Below are 27,315 nucleotides of genomic sequence, written 5' to 3' on the forward strand. Positions count from 1 at the left end.
TCCCCACTAGACCCCCTGAGGGCAGGAACCATGTCTTGGGTACATGTACATGTCTCCTACAGTGCTCAATGCCTGGCAGCGCCATTTCACAAACATTTGTTGTGTGGAAGAATGAAGGAGCTGATTAATGTTTGCGGAAGGACTCACTTAGTGAACCATTTCTGTGGGCTGAGCTGTGAGGTCTCTTGGCCTGAGCTGACCAGTCATTATTTCTGTTTATTCCCCCTCTGACAGGCAGGAAGGAACTTCAGGATGAGAATGAGACAGGCAAGAGCATGGTGGAGCTTTTTGCTTTTTCTTTTCTTTTCTTTTCTTTTGGATGGAGTTTTGCTAGTGCAATGGTGCGATCTGGGCTCACTGCAACTTCCGCCTCCCAGGTTCAAGTGATTCTCCTGCCTCAGCCACCCGAGTATCTGGGATTACAGGTGCCTGCCACCACACATGGCTACATTTTGTATTTTTAGTAGAGATGGGTTTCACCAGGTTGGCCAGGCTGGTCTCAAACTCCTGACCTCAGGTGATCCGCCTGCCTCAGCCTCCCAAAGTGCTGGGATTACAGGCGTGAGCCACTGCACCTGGCCTGTGGAACTTTTTTTTTCTTTTTCTTTTTCTTTTTTTTTGGAGATGGGGTCTCGCTCTGTTGCCCAGGCTGGAGTGCGGTGGCTCGATCTCGGCTCACTGCCACTTCCGCCTCCTGGGTTCAAGCAATTCTCCTGCCTCAGCCTCTCGAGTGGCTGGGACTATAGGCGTCCACCACCATGCCCGGCTAATATTTTTTGTATTTTAGTAGAGACGGGGTTTCACCATGTTGCCCAGGCTGGTCTCGAACTCCTGAGCTCAGGCAATCCACCTGCCTCGGCCTCCCAAAGTGCTAGGATTACAGTGCTAGGATTACAGACTAAGAACTATCTTACACTCTTCTGTTTCCTGTTACTGGCACACAGTGGATGCTTAATAAATGTTTGTGAATGAATTAATGAACAAATGAATCTTTTCACACTCCCCAGCTGCTGACTCTGGAACAATCCTGTCCCTCCAGAGGGCAGAGAGGATCTGTGGTCCCAGGCTTGGCATCAAGGTAGCTCGCAGCGTGTCTTCCGTGTACTCCGTTTCCTAGGTCAGGAACCAGGCTTGGGACTTGTTTCATGTTGACAAGCGCTAGTTTTTTCTGTGACCTCCCTGGAGCCCTTATCCCTGCCTTGGCTCCCTGGTTGGCGTCTTGGGGACTTGGAGACTGGAATTTTGCTTCAGTGCCATCTGTCAGTGATGCAAATCCTACCCCAAGCCCGGGTGCTCAGTTTCTATTGCATTATTTGCTGCCTTCTCCTTGCTTTCCCTTCTTGCTGGGACTTCTTGGAATTGCCTGTCTTCTCTCTTGAAGGACTGCCATGGTCTCAGGGTCCAGATCCACTCCTTTGTGACTCAGTTCTCCACCCCCCAAGCCCCAGTTATGGGAGTAGGGTAGTGGTAAGGTAGAGGGAGCTTGGTGGTACTATTTCATGCTTGTTGAATGCAGGGATTCCTAACCTTTTTGAAGGTCACTAACACATTTGAGAATCTGATGAGAACAATGAGCTGTTTCCTCCAAGAAAACTCACAGATGCAATATTTTGTGTATTAGAGCAAGTAATCTTGGAGAGTTTCAGGATACCCTGGAATGCGACTATAAACTTCCTTATGGACATTTTCCAAGATGCCAAGCCCATCACACATGTTATATTTATGCATCTTCATTATCCAGCATTTCCAACAGCTTCCAGTAAGGCGCTGTGGCATGGTGGCAAACACGTACAAACACAGATTTTGGAGCCAGAGGGATGTAGTTCAAAATCTGGCTGTTTCCTTATTAGCTGTGTAATTGAAGGCAGGTTAACTAGTCTCCATCTTCTTGGCTGAGAAATGGGAATGACCATGTTTACCCGGAAGAATTGTCTCAATGGTTAGAGACACTGCGGTAGAATGCACAGCCTGGCACCTAGAGATGATTCTGTAGAGGGAGCAGCTACAATTACACATAGAAACCATTTTGTCCAGTTCTATTTAAGTTAAAAATTCTTTGCATGTCTCCTCTTCCTCTCAAGAGCACTTTCTTATACTGTAACCAGAGAGGAGGATTGGGAGTTTCTGTTAAATGAGGAGAGGGAAGGGTGGGGTCAAAATGGAAGTGTGGGAGGGGAAGTTTCAGGACAGCTTCTAGGGGACCTCAGAGTCAGATGCAGTGAGGGGCTCTGTAGGCCACATAGAGAGAGCACAGGCAGAACCAGCCAGGATAGGTCTGGGTACAAGCCGGCGAGTAGCGTCACGCTGAAGCTTAGGAAGGCAAGCCATTGGGCTGTGTGTTGCCCTCTCAAGTGGAAAAATTAATGCTTAGCAGAGTGAGGGCCATGACTCACGGCCTTGCTATGCTGAGGTCTTGGAAGAATGAGGTGGTTAGTCCCACAGGCAGCTGTGTGCTGGGAGCCAAAGCAATGTGACATTAGCTAAACAAAACCCACTACCTCCTACATTCCACAGCAGCAGAGGAGAAGCAAAGGCTGAGGAGTGATTCAAAGTGTGGCCACTAATGTGAGACTGCCTGGGTCTCAAATCCTAGCAAGACCATTTATTAACTGGGTGACTTATTTGTTTTTTGTTTTGAGACTGAGTCTCACTCTATCCTTTAGGCTGGAGTGCAGTGACACGATCTCGGCTTACTGCAACCCCTGCCTCCTGGGTTCAAGTGATTCTCCTGCCTCAGCCTCCCGAGTAGCTGGGATAATAGGCACCCATCACCATGCCTGGTTAATTTTTGTATCTTTAGTAGAAATGGGGTTTCACCATGTTGGCCAGGCTGGTCTCTTGACCTCAAGTGATCTGCCTGCCTTGGCCTCCCAAAGTGCTGGGATTACGGGTGTGAGCCACCACACCCAGCCAGCTGGGTGACTTTGAATGTTACTCAGCTTCTCAGTTTCCTTAGCTGTGAAAGGGGGATGAAAATAGTAACATATACCTCCTAGGGTTTGTTTTTTGGTTTTGGACAGGGTCTTGCTTTGTTTCCCAGGCTGGAGTGCAGTGGTGTGATCTTGGCTCACTGCAGCTTCGACCTCCTGGGCTCAAGGGATCGTCCCACCTCAGCCTCCTGAGTAGCTGGAACTATAGGTGTGTACCACCACACAGAGCTAATTGTTGTATTTTTGTAGAGATGGGGTTTCATTATGTTCCCTATGCTGGTCTTGAACTCCTAGGCTTAAACAATCCTCCCACCTTGGCCTCCATAAGTGCTGGGATTACAGGTGTTCACCACGTCACCTGGTTCCTCCTAGGTTTTTAAGATTAGATGAAGGCCGGGCTCAGTGGCTCATACCTATAATCCCAGCAATTTGGGAGGCTGAGGCAGGTGGATCACTTAAGTTCGGGGGTCTGAGACCAGCCTGGGCAACATGGCAAAACCCCATCTCTACTGAGAAAAAAAAAAAAATAGAAAAATTAGTTGGGTGTGGTGGTGTGCACCTGTGGTCCCAACTACATGGGGGGCTGAGGTGGGAGGATCTCTTGAGCCGGGAGGCAGAGGTTGCAATGAGCCAAAATAGCGCTACTGTACTGCAGCCTGGGCGACATCGCGAGACTCTGTCTCAAAAAAACAACAAAAAAAATTAGATGAGATAATGCTTACAAAGCATTTTGTACTCAAAGATTAGCTTTTATCTGGGTAGGTATTTGGGGATTTGGGGACCCAAGAGAAGCCTCTGCTCTTTGGACTTCGCTACAAGGAAACTTTAAGCACTTGCTGGATTTACTCGTGTGCTCATCCAGGTAGGTGTACTGTGCAGGCTCAGACACAGAGAAGAAAGATCTTGTGTCTTCAGAAAGGGTGGCCTCGGAGTAAAGGAAACCCCAAATTATCCGCTGGTCCTGGAAAGTTTTCATCTACTAATGACCTTGTACCGAAGCCTATGGGAGGGAGTCCAGCTTAATACTGAAGCTGTGTTGGAGTCTTAGCACACTCAGAGGCAGCGTGAGCTTCAGAGCTGAAATTCCAGGTTTAAATCAGGGAATCACTGCCAGGTGTGAGCTCAGATAAACGTCTTAACTCTTTGAGCCTCAATATCCTCATCTATAAAATAGCAATATCAGCATCTCAGAGGTTAGCTTTGTTGGCTTCTTTCTGCAGCAAGCCAGAGATGCAGAGGCTCTGGGTAGCCTTGGTAAGAGAAGGGCAGAACATCACATCCCTTAACTCCATGTAGACCTGGAGATGGGAAAACCTTGTAGACCAAAAAATGCCATTTTATTTGGAAAACTGTGATTCAGGTAAACACCCATCCTAAGCGCTGAATGGGGAAATGTGGGTGCAAGTAGACCCGTGGGTAATGTTCTTAGAATAAATGAATGGCCCATGCTCTTTAATTTTTTTACAAATTATTGCTATCTCTTCCTTTATCTCTTTTGCAGATGAGAAAAAGAAAACAAAGAAAGTTGATAATGAATTGAACCCTGTCTGGAATGAGGTGACTTCATTGTTTTTTCAACTTTGTTTTAATAGATAAGCTATTTCTGATTGTCCTATCTTTGGGTGAGAGGTTACCTCTTCCCTTTGGAAGGAGAATCTCTACATTTCACCCCACCCACTCCGTCTCCCTTTGTGTTCACCAAGAGAGCAGAGCAGTTTAAGGAGAGTAGCTCACCAGCGACCATCTTCTGTATAGCAGTGGCATGGCAAGGGAAGCCTGGACTGGCAGGGGAGTTGAGTTCTTACCAGGCACCGCCATGAGCTTGCTGTGTGAGCTTCATCCACTTACGTTGCGTATCTGGGGCACATGTGTAGAGCAAGGGTGGGATTAGATCATCTCCAGAGTCTCAGAAGGAAGGTCTCATAATTAAAAACATACCTGCATGTGACCAATCAAGAGTATATCACATGATTCTCTGTGTGTCTAGCTGGGTAATGACATGTATTGGTTTTATGCTGATAAAAGTGATGTCCAGTATGCTTCATGTGGAAATTTTTGAAAACTTCAGTTAATCATTAAAAAATTAACTTGGGTCCCACTCTCACGGCAACTACTATTAACATCTGTGATGTATCACTAAGTGTTTATTGGAGGAATATATTTAATAAAATATGACGTCTGATACACAAACTAGCATCATATAGCAAATGATTTCCTCTCCTACACTTTCTTACTATTATATCCTAAGCATATGCCCATATCATTCAACTCAAAAGTATTTTAATGACTGTGCAATGTTCTACTGAAGACATATAACTTATTTACCTCCCCTCACTGTTGACCTTGTATCTATTTTAGAAGTGGTTCAGTGTTTAATATTTTCACAAATATGTGAAAAAATTTAATTCTTCCCACTGAATAGGATTTTCCTACTCTCTCTCTCTCTTTTAAACCACCCAATTATTCATGAAACTTTAACTTTTTAACAGCTGATGGCCAGCTCCATTGTGTTTCTCAAAAGCTGGGTCAAACCTCCCTGGACAAGAGCAATAATGAATGTCTTTGTTATTTTCACCAAGTCACCAGGCCATGAAGGCTCCCCTCCACCCACCCACCTTTCTCTCCCAACTAGTTTCAATATCTCTATAAGATAAAGACTAGAGCCTTCTGGGTTTTTTTGTTTGTTTATTTGTTTGTTTGTTTTTGAGACAGGGTCTCTCTCAGGTTGGAGTGCAGTGGTGTGATTAAGGGTCAATACTGCCTTGAATTCCTGGGCTCAGGTGATCCTCCCACCTCAGCCTCCTGAGTAGCTGGGACCACAAGCGTGCACCACACCCAACTAATTGTTTTATTTTTTGTAGAGATGGGCTTTCGCCGTGTTGCCCAGGCTGGTCTTGAACTCCTGAGCTCAAGTGATCCACCTGCTTCAGCCTCCCAAAGTACTGGGATTACAGGTGTGAGCCATTGCGCCTGGCTAGACCTTCTTGAATGAAGTGAAACAAAAAACTTTTTAATGCCTTGGGGTTTTTTTTGTTCTTTTTTTGGTTTTGGTTTTTGTTTTTGTTTTTTTGAGATGGAGTTTAGCTCTTCTTGCACAGGCTGGAGTGCTGGTTGCTCACTGCAACCTCCGCCTCCCGGGTTCAAGCAATTCTCCTGCCTCAGCCTCCTGAGTAGCTGGGATTACAGGCATGTGCCACCACGCCCAGCTAATTTTGTATTTTTAGTAGAGATGGGGTTTCTCCACGTTGGTCAGGCTGGTCTCAAACTCTCGACCTCAGGTGATCCACCCAGCACCCAAAGTGCTGGGATTACACGTGTAAGTCACCATGCCTGGCCTTTTTTTTTTTTTTTTTAATTGAAAGAAGACAGGGTCTCACTCTGTCACCCAGGCTGGAAGGCAGTGGTGTAATCATATCTTACTACAGCCTTGATCTCCCAGGGCCAAGCGATACCCCTGCTTTAGCCTCCTGAATAGCTGGGACTACAGGTATAAGCCACCATGCCCAGCTAATTTTAAAAAACATTTGTAGAGATTACATCCTGCTATTGTTGCCCAGGCTGGTCTTAAGTTCCTGGTCTCAAGCCATTTTCCCATCTTGGCCTCCCAAAGTGCTGAGATTATAGGCGTGAGCCACTCTGCCCAGCCTTTTTAATGCCTTTCTGAAACGCCCAGCAGGTCTCAGGCAGGTTGAGAGGGAATTCCACTTATGTGATTTCCCCAGAACCCAGAACACAGCCAGCTGGACTACAAGCTCCATGAAAGCAAGAGGCCCCTTGAGTTGGTCACTGCGGATTCCTAGCACCTGACACAGAACTCCAAGAATAAAGCAAATAAAAAATACATTTATGTGAGAGTGCTTCCTACTTCAGATTTTGAATCATCCCAACTCATCTCTTTATATTTGAGATCAAGCCATGTGACCAATGGCAGAGAGAGATGTGCTCTCATGCCAGCTGGCATGTCCTCTGCAGGGAATCAGCCATCTTATTCCATTTTGTTTCCAACACTTTTTTTTTCTTTCCTTTCATATTGCAGATGTACTTATCAAGGAAACTGTTTTATAATTGAAACCAAACACAAATGAAATGTCAACCCCAAACCCACTGGGATTGCTGGTGCTGGGTGTGTTCTTTTTTTCTTTTTTCTTTTAAAATGGAGTTTTGATCTTGTTGCCCAGGCTAGAGTGCAACGGTGCGATCTCGGCTCACTGCAACTTCCGCCTCCCAGGTTCAAGTGATTCTCCTTCCTCAGCCTCCCAAGTAGCTGGGATTACAGGCGTGTGCCACTACGCCTGGCTAATTTTGTATTTTTAGTAGAGACGGGATTTCACCATGTTGGTCAGGCTAGTCTCAAACTTCTGACCTCAGGTGATCCACCTGCCTTGGCCTCCCAAAGTGCTGGGATTACAGGCGTGAGCCACTGCACTCGGCCCTTTTTTTTTCTTTTTTGAGACAGGGTCTTACTCTGTCACCCAGGCCAGAGTGTAATGGCCAAGTCATAACTAACTGCAGCCATAACTAACTGGGCTCAAGCAATCCTCCCGCCTCAGCCTCCCAAGCAGCTGGGACTACAGGCACACACCACCACGTTCTGCTGATTTTAAAAATTTTCACAGAGACAGAATCTCGCTAAGTTGTCCAGGCTGGTCTTGAACTCCTTGCCTCAACCTCCCAAAGTGCTGGAGTTACAGGTATGAGCCACCATTCCCAGGCTGGGTGTGTTCTAATAGAAGCTCTGAGGCCAGGTATGGTGGCACATGCCTGTAATCCCAGCACTTTGGGAGGCCAAGACTGGTAGATCACATGAGGTCAGGAGTTCGAGACCAGCCCGGCCAACCTGGTGAAACCCTGTTTCTATTAAAAATACAAAAATTGGCCAGGTGCGGTGGCTCATGCCTATAATCCCAGCACTTTGGGAGGTCAAGGCGGGTGGATCACGAGGTCAGCAGTTCGAGACCAGCCTGGCCAACATGGTGAAACCCCGTCTCTACTAAAAATACACAAATTAGCAGGGCATGGTGGCAGGCGCCTGTAATCCCAGCTATTCGGGAGGCTGAGACAGGAGAATCGCTTGAACCCAGGAAGTGGAGGTTGCAGTGAGCTGAAATTGTGCCACTGCACTCTAGCCTGGGCAACAGGGCAAGACTCTGTCTCAAAAAAAAAAAAAAAAATTAGCCGAGTATGGTGGTGCGCACCTGTAATCCCCAGCTACTGAGACTGAGAACTTTTTTTTTTTTTTAGAAGTGCTAAAAATAATTTTTAAAGAAGTTCTGAAACAAGTTTTCCTTCCATTCCAAGCCCACTACAAGGAGGATCAAGTCATCATTTAATTATTACCTAATCAGTCAAAGGCATCAGTGACGCTTTATCAATCTTTTTTTTTACATTTGTCATTACGAAGCAACTTACTGCATTCAAATGAGAGACTCAGAAAGGTCGGTATATTACAACATTGACCGACCATGGTGGAACTTAAAATGAGAGGCATTTTAGAAAATGTTTTCTTAGATTATTCATCTTCTTTGTTTGATAGTAGTATGATTAAGAAGAGCAGATAATTTAAAACTAGCCATTGAAGAAAATGTTTTCACATATACCCTGCATTTTATTCTTTTTTCATTTTTTTATTTTTGTTATTATTATACTTTAAGTTCTAGAGTACATGTGCACAACGTGCAGGTTTGTTACATATGCATATATGTGCCATGTTGGTGTGCTGCACCCATTAACTCATCATTTACATTAGGTATATCTCCTAATGCTATCCCTCCCCCGTCCCCCCACCCCACAACAGGCCCCGGTGTGTGATGTTCCCCTTTCTGTGTCCAAATGTTCTTATTGTTCAATTCCCACTTATGAGTGAGAACAGCACCCTGCATTTTATTCTTGCAGCAGTTGTGGTAGGCTTTGAGTCCAGCTCTTGAATATGAAGCAGGGCTGTGGTGACCTGGCTGCAGCCACAGAACCTAGAAAGCAGGAAGCCAGGAGTTGTGTACAGGTCCTCTAAGTCGACATCTGGTTTGCTTTCCCGCCCCCTCAGCTGCCTTCAGGTTTAGAATTTAATCACTTCTGCCTAACTTCAAAAGATTGTCATTGGTGAAAATAATGACCCAACATGTAGTACTGGTGCATCTTAATGTAATCTCTGCTCCTTCTAACAGCCTTTTCTTTTCTTTTTTCAAAACCTTTCTGTGAACAGATTTTGGAGTTTGACTTGAGGGGTATACCACTGGACTTTTCATCTTCCCTTGGGATTATTGTGAAAGATTTTGAGACAATTGGACAAAATAAGTAAGTTGTTTTTCTCATTTTAGGTATTACTATCTCACTGTTGTTTATTTTGTTGAAGAGACGCATCTTTAATAACGTATTATAATATTTCCAATACAAACGTGCTTTAATTCCATGCCCCGCTCCCTTCTGAGCCAATAGCAGATGTGGCTAATCCATCACAGCACTTTTTCCCAATGACTGCTTTTTTTCCACAAAAGCTGCAAACACCGAGCCACCTAGACTAGTTTATCAAACTTGGCACTTAGAGTGAAGCCTGTTCACACGCCTGCAACTTCTTGGTTAACTGCACTTCCTATCTCTGGTAGTTTATCTGAACTGTAGTGATATTGGATACAACCCAAATCACTTCTTCTGATTATTTGTGGCCCATACATGTCTCATTCAAGTTTTACTTTCAGCCCCATTTCTATGTTAATGTCTCCTTCGCCTTTTAATCCCAACAGACCTAAACAGACCTTAATCCTTGCCTTACTGCCTCTTTCCTTTCACACGGGGAAGGGTCACGGTGGTGCCCGTGGTGACACTGAGGGTTGTTCTCTGGGTAAAGTTGGGAGACTTCCCAAACAGGTCCCCGTGGGACAGAATGACCTTAGTATTAATAAATTCACCCTAGTCCTGGATCTGGACTTTGGCCTTGTAGACCCAGTCTTATGTTACCAATTCAAACTAACCAAGTTCACAAGAGACTAAAAGTTTCTTTCTTTGTTTTGACTCTGTCACCCAGGCTGGAGTGCAGTGGCACAATCTTGGCTCACTGCAACCTCCACCTCCCAGGTTCAGGCAATTCTCCTGCCTCAGCCTCCCAAGTAGCTGGGATTACAGGCATGCACCACCACGCCCAGCTAACTTTTATATTTTTAGTAGAGACGGGGGTTTCACCATGTTGGCCAGGCTGGTCTCAAACTCCTTACCTCAGGTGATCTACCCGCTTCAGCCTCCCAAAGGGCTGGAACTACAGGTGTGAGCTACCGTGCCCAGCTGAGACTAATGCTTAAAAACAGAATACCTGCTTATTTTCCTTCTGGTGGAAGTCAATTGCCTAGTGACAGAGCATTTCTACCCTCCAACCCATGAATTTTCCTTCAAGTCATACCACATGGGGAGCCAAATTACTTTGTATCCTTGATTTCAGGATGTTATTGTTTATAAGATATACTATCAAATTAATAAATGGTTAGGGGCCAAAAAAAAGCCTGATATTTAATGCCCCCATCAATTGTAAGAAGCATTTCAGTTTTTAGTAATGTTAGTACATTTAAAAATGTATATCTTAGGCACATCTGGTATAACCTGAAGGCTGCAGTGAGAGCAAAAATTTAAGATAAACTAGTTGAGGTAGGTGGTCACATGCTCTGATTGCTTGGGACAGTCCTGGTTTGCTGTCCTAGCACAGTGATTAATAATGCTCCTTTTGCAGTCAACGTGGCTGGGTTTGGACAGTAAATTATTCTTACTTTTTGTTTTTGAGATGAAGTCTCACTCTGTCGCCCAGGCTGGAGTGCAGTGGTGCAATCTCAGCTTACTGCAAACTCCGCCTCCTGAGTTCAAGTGATTCTTATGCCTCAGCCTCCTGAACAGCTGGGATTGCAGGCGTGCACCTCTCCACCTGGCTAATTTTTGTGTTTTTTGTTTCTTTGTTTGTTTTTGAGATGGAGTCTTGCTCTGTCGCCCAGGCTGGAGTGCAGTGGCACAATCTCAGCTCACTGCAACCTCAGACTCCCAGGTTTGAGTGATTCTCCTGCCTCAGCCTCCTGAGTAGCTGGGACTACAGGAGTGTGCCACCACGCCTGGCTAATGTCTGTACTTTTAGTAGTGACAGGGTTTTACCATGTTGGTCAGGCTGTTCTCAAACTCCTGACCTCATGATCCGCCTGCCTTGGCTTCCCAAAGTGCTGGGATTATAGGTGTGAGCTACTGCACCCGGCCTATTTTTGTGTTTTTTAGTAGAGATGAGGTTTCACCATGTTGGCCAGGCTGGTCTCGAACTCTTGACCTCAACTGATCTGTCCACCTCAGCCTCCCAAAGTGCTGGGATTGCAGGGGTACAGTAAATTAGATGGTCACTCCAGTTATTGGGGTCTTCTGCTTACCGGCATCAGAATAAGAGAGTCTGCACAGACATGGACTCCCTGGACAGTGCTTTGATAGGCACTCCCATGTTCGCCTTTGATGAGATCCTTTTTACCATTCTCCGTTGTTGACCGATGCCCCCTGCATATTTTTCTGTAACTATATAAATACATTCTGGGCCAAGTGTGGTGGCTCATGCCTGTAATCCTAGCACTTTGGGAGGCTGAGGTGGAAGGATTACTTGAGCCCAGGAGTTAGAAACCAGCCTGGGTAACATAGTGGGACCCTATCTCTAAATAAATAAATACATACCTGCATACATTCTGGCAGGTTCTGGTCTCACTCTCTTGCACTAGAAACTATTCTAACTTTTTAAGTTTCTGTTGCATATCTCAGCTGTGAACTATTATATGATTATTTATTCCCCACCCCAACTCCCAAAAGCCAGTTTTATTTCCCATATTTCAAAGTTTTGGGGAAGGGGAGAAAAGGGGAGGGCCTCACACTAGCCTCCTGCATGTTACTAAGACTAGGCCCTCCTCTTCTTTGCTTTCTTCTTTCTGCAAATGGTACCACTGTTTATATTCTAGACCAGGCCTCTCCAACAGAAATACAGTGCAGGGTGCATATGCAATTTAAAATTTTCTAGTTACCAGATTAACACAAATATAAAGAAATGGGTGAAATCAATTTTAATAATATATTTAACTCAGCAGATCCAAAATGTTATTTCAACATGTAATCAATGTGTTTGAATCAGTGTGATATTCTGCATACATTCTTTCTCTTACTCAGGCTTTGGAATCTGGTGTTTGCTTCACACTTACAGCACCTCTCAACTCAGACACTAACCACATTTCAAGTGCTCTGTAGCCACGTGTAGCTAGTGGCCACCATATTAGACAGGATGGTTTCAGATCCTGGGCTTAAAACTTCAGACCTGTCTGCACCCTCTCCCTCTTGCTTTTTTTTTTTTTTTTTTTTGAGACACAGTCTCACTCTGTCACCCAGGCTGGAGTGCAGTGGCGTGATCTTGGCTCACTGCAACCTCTGCCTCCCAGGTTCAAGTGATTCTCCTGCCTCAGCCTCCTGAGTAGCTGGGATTACAGGTGCACACCACCATGCCCAGCTAATTTTTGTATTTTTAGCAGAGATAGGGTTTCACTATGTTGGCCAGGCTGGTCTCAAACTCCTGACCTCAAGTGATCTGCCCACCTTGGCCTCCCAAAGTGCTGGAATTACAGGCGTGAGCCACCGCACCCAGCCCCCTCTTGCCTCTTATCCAGTCTGTCCCCAGATCTTACGTTTTCTTCCTTTCCAAAGTCTGTGCTTGTGCCTGTGTTTCTTCCCCAAGCCCACAGCCACCAGCCTGGTTGAGGCCTTCCTCATATTATGCCTTATCTATTTTAGCATGGCAATGGGCTGGCTTCAAAACTCTCATCTATGGTTTAAAGTCCTTGCTTTCCTGAATGTTACAATACTTAGGGAAAGTTAGAAAATAAACAAATACACTAAAAAATATATGCATAATGTGTCGGGTACCATGAGTGCTGTGAGCTAAAGAAGAAACTGTTATATCCCATGAAGAAAAGCAAATCAGAGGAAAAGGGAAAGTGGTCAAGGGTGGGGGGGAAAGGAGATCCATTTTATGTGAGGTGGTGATAAGGTGACAATTGAGCAGAGACCTAAATATAATCACAAAAGTAATTGCAATTTTGTGCCAACCTAATATAATGAAGAACTGAGCCATGCAGTTCACTGGAGGGTTGGGGAGTAGGGGGGAAGAATATTCTGGGCAGAGAATAGCAAGCGCAAAGGCCCTGAGGCAGGAGTGCACTGGGGACGCTGGAGAAACGTGAGAGAGGCAGCCAGCCTGGGGCACAGTGAGGGGTGAAAGTGCAGAAAGGAGGTGAGGCCAGAGAAACCACAATATGCGTGGCTTTGGAGGCCAAGGCATGGGCTTTGGATTTCATCCTAAGTGGAATGAGAATCCGTTAAAAGGTTTTGCTTATGATCTGACATATTGTAAAAGGATCACTCAGGCTTTTTGTGTAGAGACTGGAAGTAGGAACCAGTTAGGAGGCAGGACAACAGTACTGGGAGACCATTATATATTTATTTTAGACCTATTGAAAACACAATGGGGCCCTCAGATGACAGCAGTGATGGGGAGAGGACATTCCCCCACCCTCAGGCTCACCCTGGCACTCATTTCGGGCATTTGTGTGCATTTCTAGAGATAGAGTTTGTTGTAACTAAGCAAGTTATAGAGAAACGCCACACTTTGAGACTAATTCAGGAGTCCTTTATTAGCCGGCGACCGAGAGACGGCTAGTGCTCAAAATTCTCTCAGCCCCGAGGAAGGGGCTAGATTTGTTTTATCCTGTGGTTTAAATAGGGGAGGGGGGAGTTTAGCTGAAGCAATTTTTACAGAAGCAGAACTGGCAAAAAGTTAAAAAATTAATTGGTTACGAAAGCAGTTACAAAAAATAACCAGTTCCAGGTGCAGGGGCTTAAACTATCACAAAGAGATAAATGCAGGGGCTTTAGGTGCCATCCACCGAGCACGTCCCCAGGAGCTGCTGGTGCAGCTTGCCTCAATATCTTATCAGTAAGTGCATTCCTGGACATGGTTTGAGTCAGTTTACACTAGTTATGCCCTTAAGGAAGGGAGGTAAAGGGGCTATAAGTGAAGGAACTAAAATGGAGTCTGTCTGGCTCTCTCAGCTAAGAGAGACAATCGGGTTAAAACAAGGTAGGGTATCACAAGTTCACGTACAGTCTATCTGAACCTGGACATTTTCATATTTTTCTGAATCTATGACATGCATAATTCTGAACAAAGAAAATATGATAGGTCCTGTTCTAAGAGGGTCCTAAGGTTCAGGGGCACCATGCATCGTGCTGAGCTATGTTGCACTTGGTGTTATGATGCCTACTGAGTATAAGGACCAAACGAGGCTGGGTGTGGTGGCTCATGCCTGTAATGTCAGCACTTTGGAAGGCCGAGGCAGGCAGATCACTTGAGGCCAGGAGTTTGAGAATAGCCTGGTCATTGCGGCGAAACCCTGTCTCTACTAAAACACAAAAATTAGCTGGGCATGGTGGTGCACACCTGTAATCCCAGCTCAGGAGGCTGAGGCACAAGAATCACTGGAACCTGGGAGGCAGAGGTTGCAGTGAACTGAGATCACACCACTGCGCTCCAGCCCTGGTGACGGAGTGAGAAAAAAAAAAAAAAAAAAGACCAAATGAGTACGTGGTTACTCTGATATTATGATGACGGGAATTGTTAGGCATAACAGAAAAAGGCAAATTCTAGGCCAATTATGAAGCTGGTCTTGGTTACTTTTTCAATCTTTCCCTCCTCCCGTCTTCCATCCCCCTGACATTTGCTGGGCACCCAGTGTCTTTAAGTTTCCTGGCTCCCACTGTGGTACCCGCTGAGGCCTGCCCTCTGAGCCACACCCTGCACCTTCTGCCAATTCTTTTCCTGTACAAAACTTACCTGTCCTGTGGCTTAGTCCTTCAAGGTCCTGCTTCAAGGAGCTTTCTGAGAAATTAATCGGGTGATGGTATAATAGCTGCTAATAGTTAATTTCCCAGTAACATTGACTTTTAGACTGAAGGCTATCAGTGACTTATTGAAGGAGTGAACAAGATGAGAACTTTAGGCCCTATGGCCAGGTCATTGGAGGAGGTGTTTTCATTAATAATTAGAACATTATCTCTCTGTCCTTCAGATTCCACTGCATAGTTTACTGTCTTGCAGTGGAAGGCCGACCCTGCGTCAGCTCTGTAATGAACAAGGCATGATTTCCTGCCCCTCCATCGCCTCTGCTCTTTTACTAAGCAGTGTGCCTCCCCATCCTCAGCTGGGAATCATGATCATTACCTTAGTTTCCACCAACTAACCAACACACACACCTTGGTCAGATTACCGGTACATTTCAGAAACAAACTTTTTTTTTTTTAACCATCTGGGAATAAACTGTATGTGTGTTCAAAATATTTGTGTATTTTGGGCCCAGATTTTCTTTTTGGCTTTCCTACTAAAGTTCTGGCCTTTGAGGATCTGCTTACTGCTCATTGTGGTACGGCTTCCCTCACCTGAAGCGCAGGGTGGGGGCGGAAGGGTTTTCTACAGCCTAAGGAATGTCCTGCCTGTTGACTTTCCTGTTGCCATGGAGATGGCCTGTGCAAACACGAGCCCTCACTTTGCATCTGCTGCTCCCCGGCCTGTTAGCAAACAGTTCCCAGCTGCCTGGGTCAGCTGGGCTCCATGCCCACACCCGCATGGGCTAGACCCAGGCAGTCCTAGGCTCACAGCACCTGTGGGCAGTGACACCTCCCCACCCCTCAGGCATTGGGGGCGGGTTGCCTTGTTCAGTGTGGACTCTCCTCTTCCTCACTTTACAGTCATCCAACCAGCTATTCAGAGGGAATGAGGGTGAGAAAGGAGACAGAGGAGCCTCTTGGTCACAAAAGGAACATGCGATGTTATTTTTAGAGGAAATATCAGAGTGGAAAGATTTTCCCAGAGGCTGAAGAATGAAAGTTCCCTTTGCAGGCAGCCAATGGCTATCGCTTTGTGAGGACTTAGCATGTGCCAAGGGCTGTGCCCAGCCCTTTGCATTCATTACCCCAATTGATCCTCACACACACCTCATATGATGGGTCCTATTTTTCCTCAGAGAGGTTAGTAACCTGCTCAAGGTCACACAGCAGGTGTGTGTTAGAGTCAGCTCATTTATATCCAGGCCTGTACGCTTGACTTTTATGTTATACTGAAAGCCTCTGACTACCTATAGGAAACAAAATGTAGGTAGAATGATCAATTATCTCTGCTGAAATAGAAGTGATTTTTCTTCCTAATTTTGAAAAAAAGAAAGAAATTTTAATTCTCACTATCAGTGTATTGCTACCTTTTATAAGCTCTACCCTAGATAAAAATTTTAAGCATTTTTATACTGTTGAATAGTAAGTCACTTATGCCTATATTCTGCAATGGACCAGACATATGAAGAGACTATATCTCATCTCATTTGCTCTTCACAGTGACCTTGAGAAGCAGAGAGTAGACTTGAGCCTCAGAGGGGTGGAGGCTGGGACCCTGATCTGTTGGCATCCTGGCCCTACCCTTGAGTTCCTAAAAGTGCCATCCTCAAGAACCTGCACATGTAGAAATAAAAGATATTGACAAGTTTTCAGATTTGTGTGTCTGTGTGTATGCACACGTGGACACACATGCCCAGGAGAAAAAACAGGTACTGCATAGAGTTTTTGCATTTGCTGTTCCCATTGCGTGGAATGCTCCTTCCCTCAAACTGCAATAGATATAAAATCTTGTCATTGGGCCTCACCATGTCTGATCATCCAGCCTAGAGCTGCCCCTCCCTGTCACTCTTTATCTTATTACTCTGTTTTATTCTTTCAAAGCCCTTCTTATTAGGGAGCTCATGTGAGCATAAGAATGGGAAAAGGAGTCTCTGTGAGCATATAGATGTTAGAATTGTGTTTTAGACAAGTACTCAGGGTATGTGCTGGTCCACACACCTGCTGTATGTAGCTCAGCATTCACCACCATCTGAAATGTTCTTATCTATTTACTTATTCATTTGTTCTCTCTCTACTGGATAGTAAACTCCATGCCACTCTTGTTCAATGCCGTAAGACCAGCACTTAGCACAGTGCCTGGCATATAGTAGGCTCTAAATAAATGTTTGTTGGATGAATGAGCGAACAAGTGAGTTTATGATGCTCCTACATGGATGACATTTACCATTTATGAAGCACCTTGCAGCTGTCATGTCAGCTCACGGTAATGGGCCACCAATGTGGAATCTGTCCACCTCGGCTCTCTGGAACAGCTCCCTATTTCCAACTTGGGTTTAAGCTGCAAAGGGGTCAGGATACAAAGGAGAGGAACACAAGAGAAACAAACCTCTCTCACAAAGTTCATGCCCTTTTGTAGAGAGATGTGGAACTCAAGGCTGAGCTCACAGGAAGGCAAGAGAGCATAGTATTTGAAACCTGGGATTCTGGAGCCAGGCAGAAGCCGATTAGAGACCCACCTCTACTGATTACTAGTGGGTGACCTGGGCAAGTTACTTTCCGTCTCCAGGCCTCAGAATTCTCATCCTCAAATTGACTGTAGTTCCGTTATGCTAAGGGATTAGATTTACCCTCCCACCTGACACAACTAAAACAAAATACATGCAACAGTAGTTTTCAGATGTTGGACTTTGCTGGCACGGAACAGTGATCTCTAAGAGATGGGAGATAAATGAGGTGAGCCCTGAGAGTTCCCAGCTTAATGCCTAGAGAGACTCATTTCCATGCTGCAATGCAAGAAAAGGGAACCCAGGCAGATCCTTGTTGTCTCCCAGAGTTGGAGAGGTGCAGGTGGGAGTCTAGAGATGCCAAGGTTAGTCTAAAGATGCCAACGTTACTAGTGGACCAAGAGGAGAGAAACACACACACACACACACAGAGAGAGAGAGAGAGAGAGAGAAGAAAGAAGAGAGAAGAGAGAGGAGAGACAGAGAGAGCACTTCAGAGACTTGCAGAGAGTTCCCCTTGAATCTTCAGCTGAGAACTGAGTGAGGAAACTACCTGAGGCAGGACTAGAAAGAGTTTATGTTCCCGCCAACCGGGGGAAACACCTTGTAATTCATAGGGAAGGATTTTGCCTCCATAATGTAGAGAGAAAACAATCAATAGAAACTGACCCAGAAATGGCACACAATCAGTAGACATGGACAGTAAAACAAGTATTATAATTCTTTAAAAAAATTTTTTTGGCCGGGCGCGGTGGCTCACGCTTGTAATCCCAGCACTTTGGGAGGCCGAGGCGGGCGGATCACGAGGTCAGGAGATCGAGACCACGGTGAAACCCCGTCTCTATTAAAAATACAAAAAATTAGCCGGGCATGGTGGCGGGCGCCTGTAGTCCCAGCTACTCGGAGAGGCTGAGGCAGGAGAATGGCGTGAACCCGGGAGGTGGAGCTTGCAGTGAGCCGAGATCGCGCCACTGCACTCCAGCCTGGGCGACAGAGCAAGACTCCGTCTCAAAAAAAAATTTTTTTGTGTTGTTTTTTTTTTGTGAGACAGAGTCTCACTCTGTCGCCCAGGCTGGAGTGCAGTGGCATGATCTCAGCTTACTGCAACCTCCGCCTCTGGGTTCAAGTGATTCTCCTACCTCAGCCTCCTGAGTAGCTGGAATTACAGGCACACACCACCATGCCCAGCTAATTTATGTATTTTTTACCAGAGACGGGGTTTCACCATTTTGGCCAGGCTGGTCTCAAACTCCTGGCCTCATGTGACCCGCCCCCCCTCGGCCTCCCAAAGTATTGGGATTACAGGCATAAGCCACCGTGCCCTGCTGAGTGTTGGAATTCTATTCTATAGATTCAAGAAGGTGAAGAATTGCTTGAGCATGTTAGTAGGGACATGGAAGATAATTTTAAAAAATTAACTGGAACTGCTAGAGATGAAAATTACAATGTCTGAAATAAAGTGACCATAATTATCTGTCTCAGAATTTGCATTTCTAGTATTCTTTCTGCCCTCCAAATACATGTACTTGTGAATGCAAAACCACCATTATATACACTCCCACACCAATGCAGAACAAAGTTAGAAACAGTTTCTGAATATAAATCTCAAGCAAGGCATCTGTTTTGCCGTATTGTAGGAAGGAGATAACAAAAAAGCCTAACAATATACCTACAAGGAAATGTCTTCCAGTTCTTGTGTAAGAGGTGTGGGCATGTGGCCAGCTGTACAATCATGAGATTAGGTAAAATTTTGGTTTTGCTTCTTGTTGGCTGGGCGACTCTTGGCAAATTTCTTAATCTTTATAATGGGAACTGTGATACTTCCTCAATAAATAGTAGATATAGGGCAAATTTGATATAATTAAGAAAAAAATTACTTCAATGTCTTGATGAACAACAAAATAGCTAATTTTTTTTTTCTAGGTTTACTGTGTGTCAGGGACTATGCTAAAACTATTTCACTTATAATTGCATTTAATCCTTGTAACAACTATGAGTCAATCAGACAGTCTTATCTTCAACTCACAGATGAGAAAAATGTGGCTGAAAGAGGTTCATTAAATTGTAAAAGTTCACTCAGCTTTTTAAGTGGAAGCATGTGGATTTTACATAGGTATGTTAAAATCCTCTTACACAGAGCCTAGACTTTTCCAATGTTTATTCTGTGTGTGTGTGTGTGTGTTTGTGTGTGTGTATGTGTTCAGGTTGAGGGCCAGGGTGCTAAAACTTGAAAGTGAGAGGTTGTTTGGGGGGGGATATAGAATTAGAAAAAGGAAAAGACCTAGCTTACATTGTGAAATGTACTAACTCCCGGCCGGGTGCGGTGGCTCACGCCTGTAATCCTAGCACTTTGGGAGGCCAAGGCGAGTGGATCACGAGGTCAGGAGTTCGAGACCAGCCTGGCCAACATGGTCAAACCCCAGTCTCTACTAAAAATACAAATATTAGCTGCATGTGGTGGCAGGTGCCTGTAATCCCAGCTACTCGGGAGGCTGAGGCAGGAGAATCACTTGAATCCAGGAGGCGGAGTTTGCAGTGAGCCTAGACCGTGCCATTGCACTCCAGCCTGGGTGACAGAGTGAGACTCTGTCTCAAAAAAAAAAAAAAAAAAAAAAGATACAGAAATTAGCCGGGCATGGTGGCGGGCACCTGTAATCCCAGCTACTCCAGAGACTGAGGCAGGAGAATCGCTTAAACTCTAGAGGCGGAGCTTGCAGTGAGCCGAGATTGCACCACTGCACTCCAGCCTGGGTGACAGCACGAGACTCCTTCTCAAAAAAAAAAAGAAATGTACTAACTCCCTAGGCAAAGCCCAAAGCTTCTTTTAAATTAGAAAAAACAAAAAGGCTGCGTTTGGAATAAAATTAATTTGGTAGGGCAAAGTGTGGTATTGCTTATAAGACGTTTTTCATTCCCTAGTATATGAAATACCTTGGTTTTAAGCTTTTATTACTTTTATTTATCCTAGTTATAAAGCTCATTTCTGACCTTGCCCCATGTAAATGTGACAGTGGGAGAAGGTGGTCTTTCTTATTCTGGAGTTGGTTGGTGAGGAAGGATAGGATAGCCCATGGATTGAAGCAGGTTCTTCTCACTGGAGTAGCTTCTCAGGCTGTTCAAAAATCTAAACTAGAAGCAGATGTTACTGTGGGGCAGAACTCTCAGTTCTGATTTCTTTTTAGTTCTGTATTAGAGCGGCGACACTGAAAAGATCTGAGCTGGTTTGGGCTGGCTGTCTCTATACGGGGAGAGGCTGAACTGCACTTTTTGGGAAGGCAGATTAAGTAGCTGCTGCAATCCTGTTGGTATCTGTTAAGATCTTGTGATTAAATAAGAATGGGCCACAGCCCTGGAGAAAGATACCCAGAGAGGCTGAAAGAGAAAGGCATCTTATAAAGGCAAGAGCTGTAATTATCTTCTGATGGCTCTTTGGTGGGTGATCTCTTAGGACAGGAAGATTTACAACCTGTAAATAATTTGCAAGGTCATTGGATTATCTTCAATGATGTATCAGCTAATTTATTCATGCCACAAATATTTACTAATGCCTACTATGTGTCAGACAGAGCTCTAGACACTGGGGGTACTCCATACCTTTTATGGAGCTAACATCTGACTAGAGGGAACAGATAAATACACATATGACATAACAGATGGTGATAAGTGATACGAAGAAAATAAAGCAGAGTAAAGGAGAGAAAATAGCAGGGTGAGGTCTGAGTGGGTGCTGGTTTAGATAGGGTTGTTGTATAAGGGTTTGTTTTGGGGGATTTTTTTTTTCAAGACAGAGTCTTGCTCTGTCGACAGGCTGGAGTGCAGTGGCACAATCCCGGCTCACTGCAACCTCTGCCTCCCGGGTTCAAGTGATTCTTCTGCCCCAGCCTCCCGAGTAGCTAGGACTACAGGCGCCTGCCACCACACCCGACTAATTTTTTTTATTTTTAGTAGAGATGGGGTTTCACCATATTGGCCAGGATGGTCTTGATCTCTTGACCTCGTGATCCACCCACCTCGGCCTCACAAAGTGCTGGGATTACAGGCGTGAGCCACTGCGCCTGGCCTGGGGAATCTTTTATAATGGGTTATGAAGTTTACAAACTTCATTCAGATTCCACTAAATTGGATTTTATGAGAATTCAGCTGCAGTTGACATTTACCTGTGGTCTAACTGAAAAGAAAAATTGTTTCCCAAAAGAATTTGTGGTATATGTAGTATTAAGGGTGGGGAAGGGCTATTTAATGTAGGTAAGACAAAGAACTGGTTTTAAGAACTTCACACAGTGATTACATAGAAATGGATGTGGGTAGTTACAAAGGGTTCTTATCTATTCATTCATGCCCACCTGCCCAGCCCCTTGCTGATTCAGACCAGCTTTCACTGCCAAGTACTAGCCAGGAGCCCTGTCTTCATATGCTTTTTATACATCTCGTTTTCTAGCATAGTGTCTGAAATAATAATACAAGGTGACTGTTAAGCACTTGCCATATCATCCTTTTAATTCCTGCAACAATACCATTAAGTAGGAGCTGTCATTATCCCCATTTTATAGATAAGGAAACTGAAGCTCGGAGAAGTTAACCTGTACACAGCCTGAGTCTGAATTCGTCAGGTCTGCCTGCCTCCACGTTCCTAGTCATTAGGCAAAGCTGTCCCTCCTTATCTTACAAGGTTCAAGTGCATGAAAGAGTGAATAAATGGATGGATGGATGGATGAAAAAACTACTACTTTGATTCTAACGGTTGAGGGAATTAGCTGGAGACAGAGCAGTGGAACTCTACTGAACCATCAGAGCAGGCAGGCAGGCAGGCAGGCAGGCAGGCAGGCACAGAATTGGTCAGGTAAAAATAACAAAATAGCAGGTGACCATTTATTCAAGAAATAATATTCAGCATCTCCTCCATGCCAGAGGAGTTAGCCTGCTCCTCGCAGCCACAAACTCTGGCCTCAATGCCTCACTGACACGGAGGGCTTTGGTGAAGAGACCTGGGCTTCCACTCAGCCCTTTGCGGGTATTACTAGTGATACCATAGTGGCCAGAGTTGCAGAGGTGGGAGGGGCTGGGAAAAAGAGCGCAGTAGATGCTGGCCACGAAAATCGTGCAAATCCTGCCACAGCCTTCAGGCTATGTCAGTGATTCCAAAACCAGGGCGTGGAGTGAGCTAAAAGTAGAGGCGAGACTTGTGCCAGCCAGGTTTGGGAATCACGGTTGATGATCAGTGTTTCTTCCTTTTAAAAAGCCACACCCCCTTTCGGTGAGCAGGAGAAGAGCCGCAAGGTTCTCTGGCAATCCTGGCCTGGAGTCAGGAGCGGAAGTTCCCGGGGGGAGGGCAGGTCACTAGGCCTGCCTAGAGGTTTTCATGGAGTTTGCCTGCTACAGTTTGTTCTATTAAATAATTGGATTTCGATGCCTGGTTCTCAGACGTGAGCCTGGATTCCCATGCTGAATGTTTTCAAAACCACTCACGTCCCCCTCTCCCCAGATCCCGCGTTGCCTGCTGCCTTCGCTACCCCCAGCCCTCCACCTCCTCCACTTTACTCCCACAGCCATTGGCAGTCACTGTCTAGACCACTGTTTCTCGGACTTCTGGGTATTAAGAAATACCGAAAGGAAAAAGTCGGACTGAGGGACCTGGGAATCTGCAGACGCCCTGGTGAGGGACGTCTGGGGAAGCACATTCTGAGAAATGTTTTGGGAGACGATGCAGAGGCCGAGTGAGGGTGGGCGGGCAAGTGCAAGTGGAGGGGTGAACCGAGGCGCAGCCCTTTGCGGGGATTTTACCTTAGCAATAGTTTCCTGTGATATGAGCTGCTGCCATGGGCGTGTCGAGAAAGAATTATTCAGTGACACCTGGTACAGTATGGGCAGAAAGGCTTCATTCAGGACTGAGTTAGGTCAAGTGACCCCTGCAACGGAGACTCGTGGGAGGGAAGAGAGATGGGGTGCCACTCAGATACAGCATGGGCAAGTAGGAATTGATAGCCAAGGAGCAGTGTGGGGGTCAATGGATGGAAAATTCCTAAGAGAAAATGTCACAGTCCGGGGGATTCTGGCTAACCCAACCTAACAGGATTCTTGCTGAGGACATCACGTGGGAGATGGCAGAGAATGAGAAACCCAGTCAGATATGGAGGGTGATCGCATCTCAAGGATGGGGGTTGTTTGCTAAACTGACTGAGTAGGATTCTCTGCTAACACTGGATTTCATAAGGAAGCACAGGCCTAGGAGGAGGCTCAGGAGCTCCACTCAAGTTTGGCCAAGCAAAGTCTCTTTGTCAGCTGACACGGCCTCTCCTACCAGTCTGGTTCACAGGGGGCATCCTTGGCTCTCCTGCCTTTTGCCTGGGGATCAGGGCAGGAGCTTGACAGACTGGCCCAGGAGAGGGAGAAGTGTTGGGGAGGGAAACGGGGTCCAGCCTTGGAACCCCAGGGCCATAGGCCTGCCAAAATGACAAGGCACGGCCAGCTGAGAGCCCACTGCTTCGAGGGTGGGGAGCTCACCATCTTTTTAGGTTTCCTACAGGGGACCTAGGAGCAGCTTGGAATCGTGTTTGTCCCGTCAGGTTGGGATTGCTGTTCCTACCCAGAGGTCGGGAAGTTGAGACCGTGCTGCGATCTCTGGAGGCAGAAACAGTGCAACATGTGATTTATTTCTCAGCCTCCAACACATTTTTTCTTTCCTTCATGAAGGAATTTCCAAGTTACTCCTCGTCCAGAAATCATGTGGGCTGTGTCTCTGCTGCATAGAGGAACAACTTGGTATACGTGAGCTCCCCTGAGTAAGAGTCAGCCGGCAAAGCCCTTACTCACTCCAGAGGCATGCGGCCCTTCACATTTGCGCCCATGCTAAAGGGGAGAACATTTTCCATTTCTCTTTTGTAAACAAACTATACTCTGTCTATTTTAAGAAGAAGAAGAAGAAAAAAAACAGTTTAAGCGGCGCTTAACCAATACTTGCAAGACTAAGTTGACTGGCTTACAATTAAACTCTTTTATTCCCCCAATCATAACATTTCATTTTCAAGTAGTTGCTCCCATTGTGTAATATTTGATGTCACATAGAGACTCGACTCCAAACTCTATGACATTCGTGGGCTGAAAGACAAAGGAGCATGACTGGCTTTTTCTTCACTTTGAAGACATCTGCAGTTTATTAATTCCACAAGGAAAGCTGGAGGGCCAGAGGACGTCAAGATTCTTTCACTATAAAATTTCCTTTTGAGACAGTAGTCCTTCTGTTTTAGTGTTGGTTGGAGTTCGTGGGGAGACTTACTTTTCCATGAAAATATAGAGCAAAGATTCCCCATCGCTGTCACACTATAATATTCTAGCATTTTTATAGCATTAGTAATAGAAAAGAAAAAAGACTCTTGGTTTAGTGTCACTTCCTTTAAAGGAAATTGGCTTATGGTCAGACCAAACTGTTCTTATCCCCTGTGTAAGAGGCCAAGTCATCATTTCCCAGTTTTTCACAGTATTTTGTATCCAGGCAATGTCACAGAAAATAGGCCCAGCCAGGAGTGGGCTGCAGAGCTCAGACTTATCCATGGGGCATATTTTCTTCAATTCACAATGAAAACTCCTAGAAGTTCTGTTTGCATTTTTCCTGAAGTCAGCTTGTTGTAAAAATATCTTTGGGATTAAAGTCGCTGCAGGCCTTCATCTAAACACACTATCTTTACTTCAGAAAAAAATAATAATAATAAATCAATCCAGTTTTCTTTTACGTGTCCCCCGTACAAAAGCATCAGAATTTTAGGAGAAAGCAAATCTTTCTTTCCAAATAGGATATGGAACTAAAGGTTTCTAAAAGAAGAAATTGAGGTTAGGCTTTACAATTGGTTTCTGTTGTTTTACTCCCTTCCTGGTCAGTGATCTGTTACTACCCTCTCGGGGGGAAGGGAAACTAGCAGATATTGATTGGGTCAGAATGGAGGTTGTAAAACCACTCAAGGCCATAAAAGGTCAGCAGACAGGCTTTGTGTTTTAGGCAAGCCTGCTCTTTCCAGTTAACCATAAGCCCCACTATTGTATTACACAGCACGCGTTGCATTCCACATTTCTGTTATTGGCCTAACCCTCTCTCCTGACACTCTGTGTGAATTCTAGTTTGATTCACGACATTATAAGACAATCTCTTTGAAGGCGGAAACCCTGCCTAGCATTCTGGATAGTCTAACATGGACATGTTCTAGGAGATTTTTTTTTTTCCTATAAATTAGAGAGCAGGGAGCAGGACTTTAAAAAAAGAGAGAGAAAATAATTTATTATTATTATTATTTTTGAGACAAGGTCTTGCTCTGTCGCCCAGGCTGAAATGCAGTGGCACATTCACGACTCACTCAGCCTCCCAAGTAGCTGGGGCTACTGGTGTGAGCCACTACAGCCAGCTGATTTTTCATTTTTTTTGTGTGCCCAGGCTGGTGTGGAACTCCTTGGACTCAAGTGATCCTCCTACCTCAGCTTCCCAAAGTGGTGAGATGACAGGTGTGAGCCACCGCACCTGGCCAGAAAAGAAATATTTAACATTAGATAGTTTCCTGTAGACATATATAGAAAGCATCACGTATACAAGCCTAGTAGCAGATTGTTAGAGCTGGAAAGCATTTGAGAAATTTTTTGCTTCAATCCACTTGTTTGCAAATAACGAAGAGTTGGGTGACTTAGCCAAGTACTTCAAGAAAGTTGGGACACAGAGTTATGAATAGAATAGGAGTTGTTTTCAACCTGGGGCAGTTTTGCCCTCCAGGGAACAACTGGCAATGTGCCTCGAAGTTTTCGATGATCACAAATGGTATCTAGCTGAACAGTATAGCCTCCCATGAAAATAATTAACGGGTTCAAAATGTCAGTAGTGCTGAGGTCGAGACACACTGGTCCAACCCCAGGCTGGCCCTCTTTCTACTTCAGCATTGTCCCAGCATGTTGCACTGTTTGTTCTAAGATTTATTTATTGATGACAGAGATTCAGGTCATTTTGACTTTAGCAGAAGCAAATCAGTACATGTTCAAGTGTGCAGTGTTGCTGTCTTAGTCCTAGGGTTAGGCTATGAATTATGGAATTGCAAGGAATGAAGCCCAGTTTGTTTCCACATCTTTCATCACGTTTAGACATTTAATACCAGTTGGATGACTTTTAAACCTGTAGTTTTTACGTTTTGATTTTCTTGAAAACTCAATTAGCTGATTTCATGACTTAAAAACCATGGAAATAAATTCTCCTTAATACTTGTGCTGTGTGGCTGAGAGAGATGTGGAAGAGATTTTAGGGGCTTTCCCCTTGTTTGGAGGCTCATCTGTTTTGTCTGGTGGAGATGGCGTATTGGGGGTCCTCAGTATGTCACGGGAATAAAAATCTAAGTAAGAAGAAAAAAAATACTCCTGTAAAAAAGCCTAAAAAACATACTGATCTAAAAACATACTCTGTAAAATTCCCATCCAATCTTTTTTTCTGTTAATGTAAGACATAGTTTTATTTTTTAAATTTCCTTAAAAGATAATTTATTGTTTTGAGAAAAAATAATAACAATAAATTATGGTTTTGTAACATGTAGAAGTTAAATGTATGACAGCAACAGGAAAAACAACAACAACAACAAAACAGGAGAAAATTCTCACCAATTCTCAGCATTGACTGGGAGAATTAATTTCTGTATTGACGAAAAAGGGCTGAAAAGTTCACTATTGTCCCTCTGGAGGCAAAAATTTTCTTTTCCATTGCCAACTACAGATTCTTTTTTTCTTTTTGAGACAGGGTCTTGCTCTATTGCCCGGGCTGGAGTGCAGTGGCCTGATCTTGGCTCACTGCAACCTCTGCCTCACGGTTCAAGTGATTCTCCTGCCTCAGCCTCCCAAGTAGCTGGGATTACAGGTGCGCACCACCACACCTGGCTAATTTGTTGTACTTGTAGTAGAGACGGGGTTTCACCATGTTGGCCAGGCTGGTCTTGAACTCCTGG

At 44.9% G+C, this 27,315-nt stretch overlaps 1 protein-coding gene across 1 annotated transcript in view; it reads left to right on the forward strand.

The window, feature by feature from the left end:
• Window positions 1–27,315, forward strand: part of MYOF (myoferlin) — a 173,677-nt gene that overhangs the window by 20,013 nt on the left and 126,349 nt on the right. Inside the window, exons 2-3 of the mRNA XM_058437011.1 lie at window positions 4,432–4,487; window positions 9,130–9,221. Coding sequence (XP_058292994.1) covers window positions 4,432–4,487; window positions 9,130–9,221 — 148 coding nt within the window. The remainder of the gene's footprint in view (window positions 1–4,431; window positions 4,488–9,129; window positions 9,222–27,315) is intronic.

The sequence above is a fragment of the Hylobates moloch genome, unplaced genomic scaffold (genome assembly GCF_009828535.3).
Source record: "Hylobates moloch isolate HMO894 unplaced genomic scaffold, HMol_V3 SCAFFOLD_3, whole genome shotgun sequence".
NCBI classification, from domain to species: domain Eukaryota; kingdom Metazoa; phylum Chordata; class Mammalia; order Primates; family Hylobatidae; genus Hylobates; species Hylobates moloch.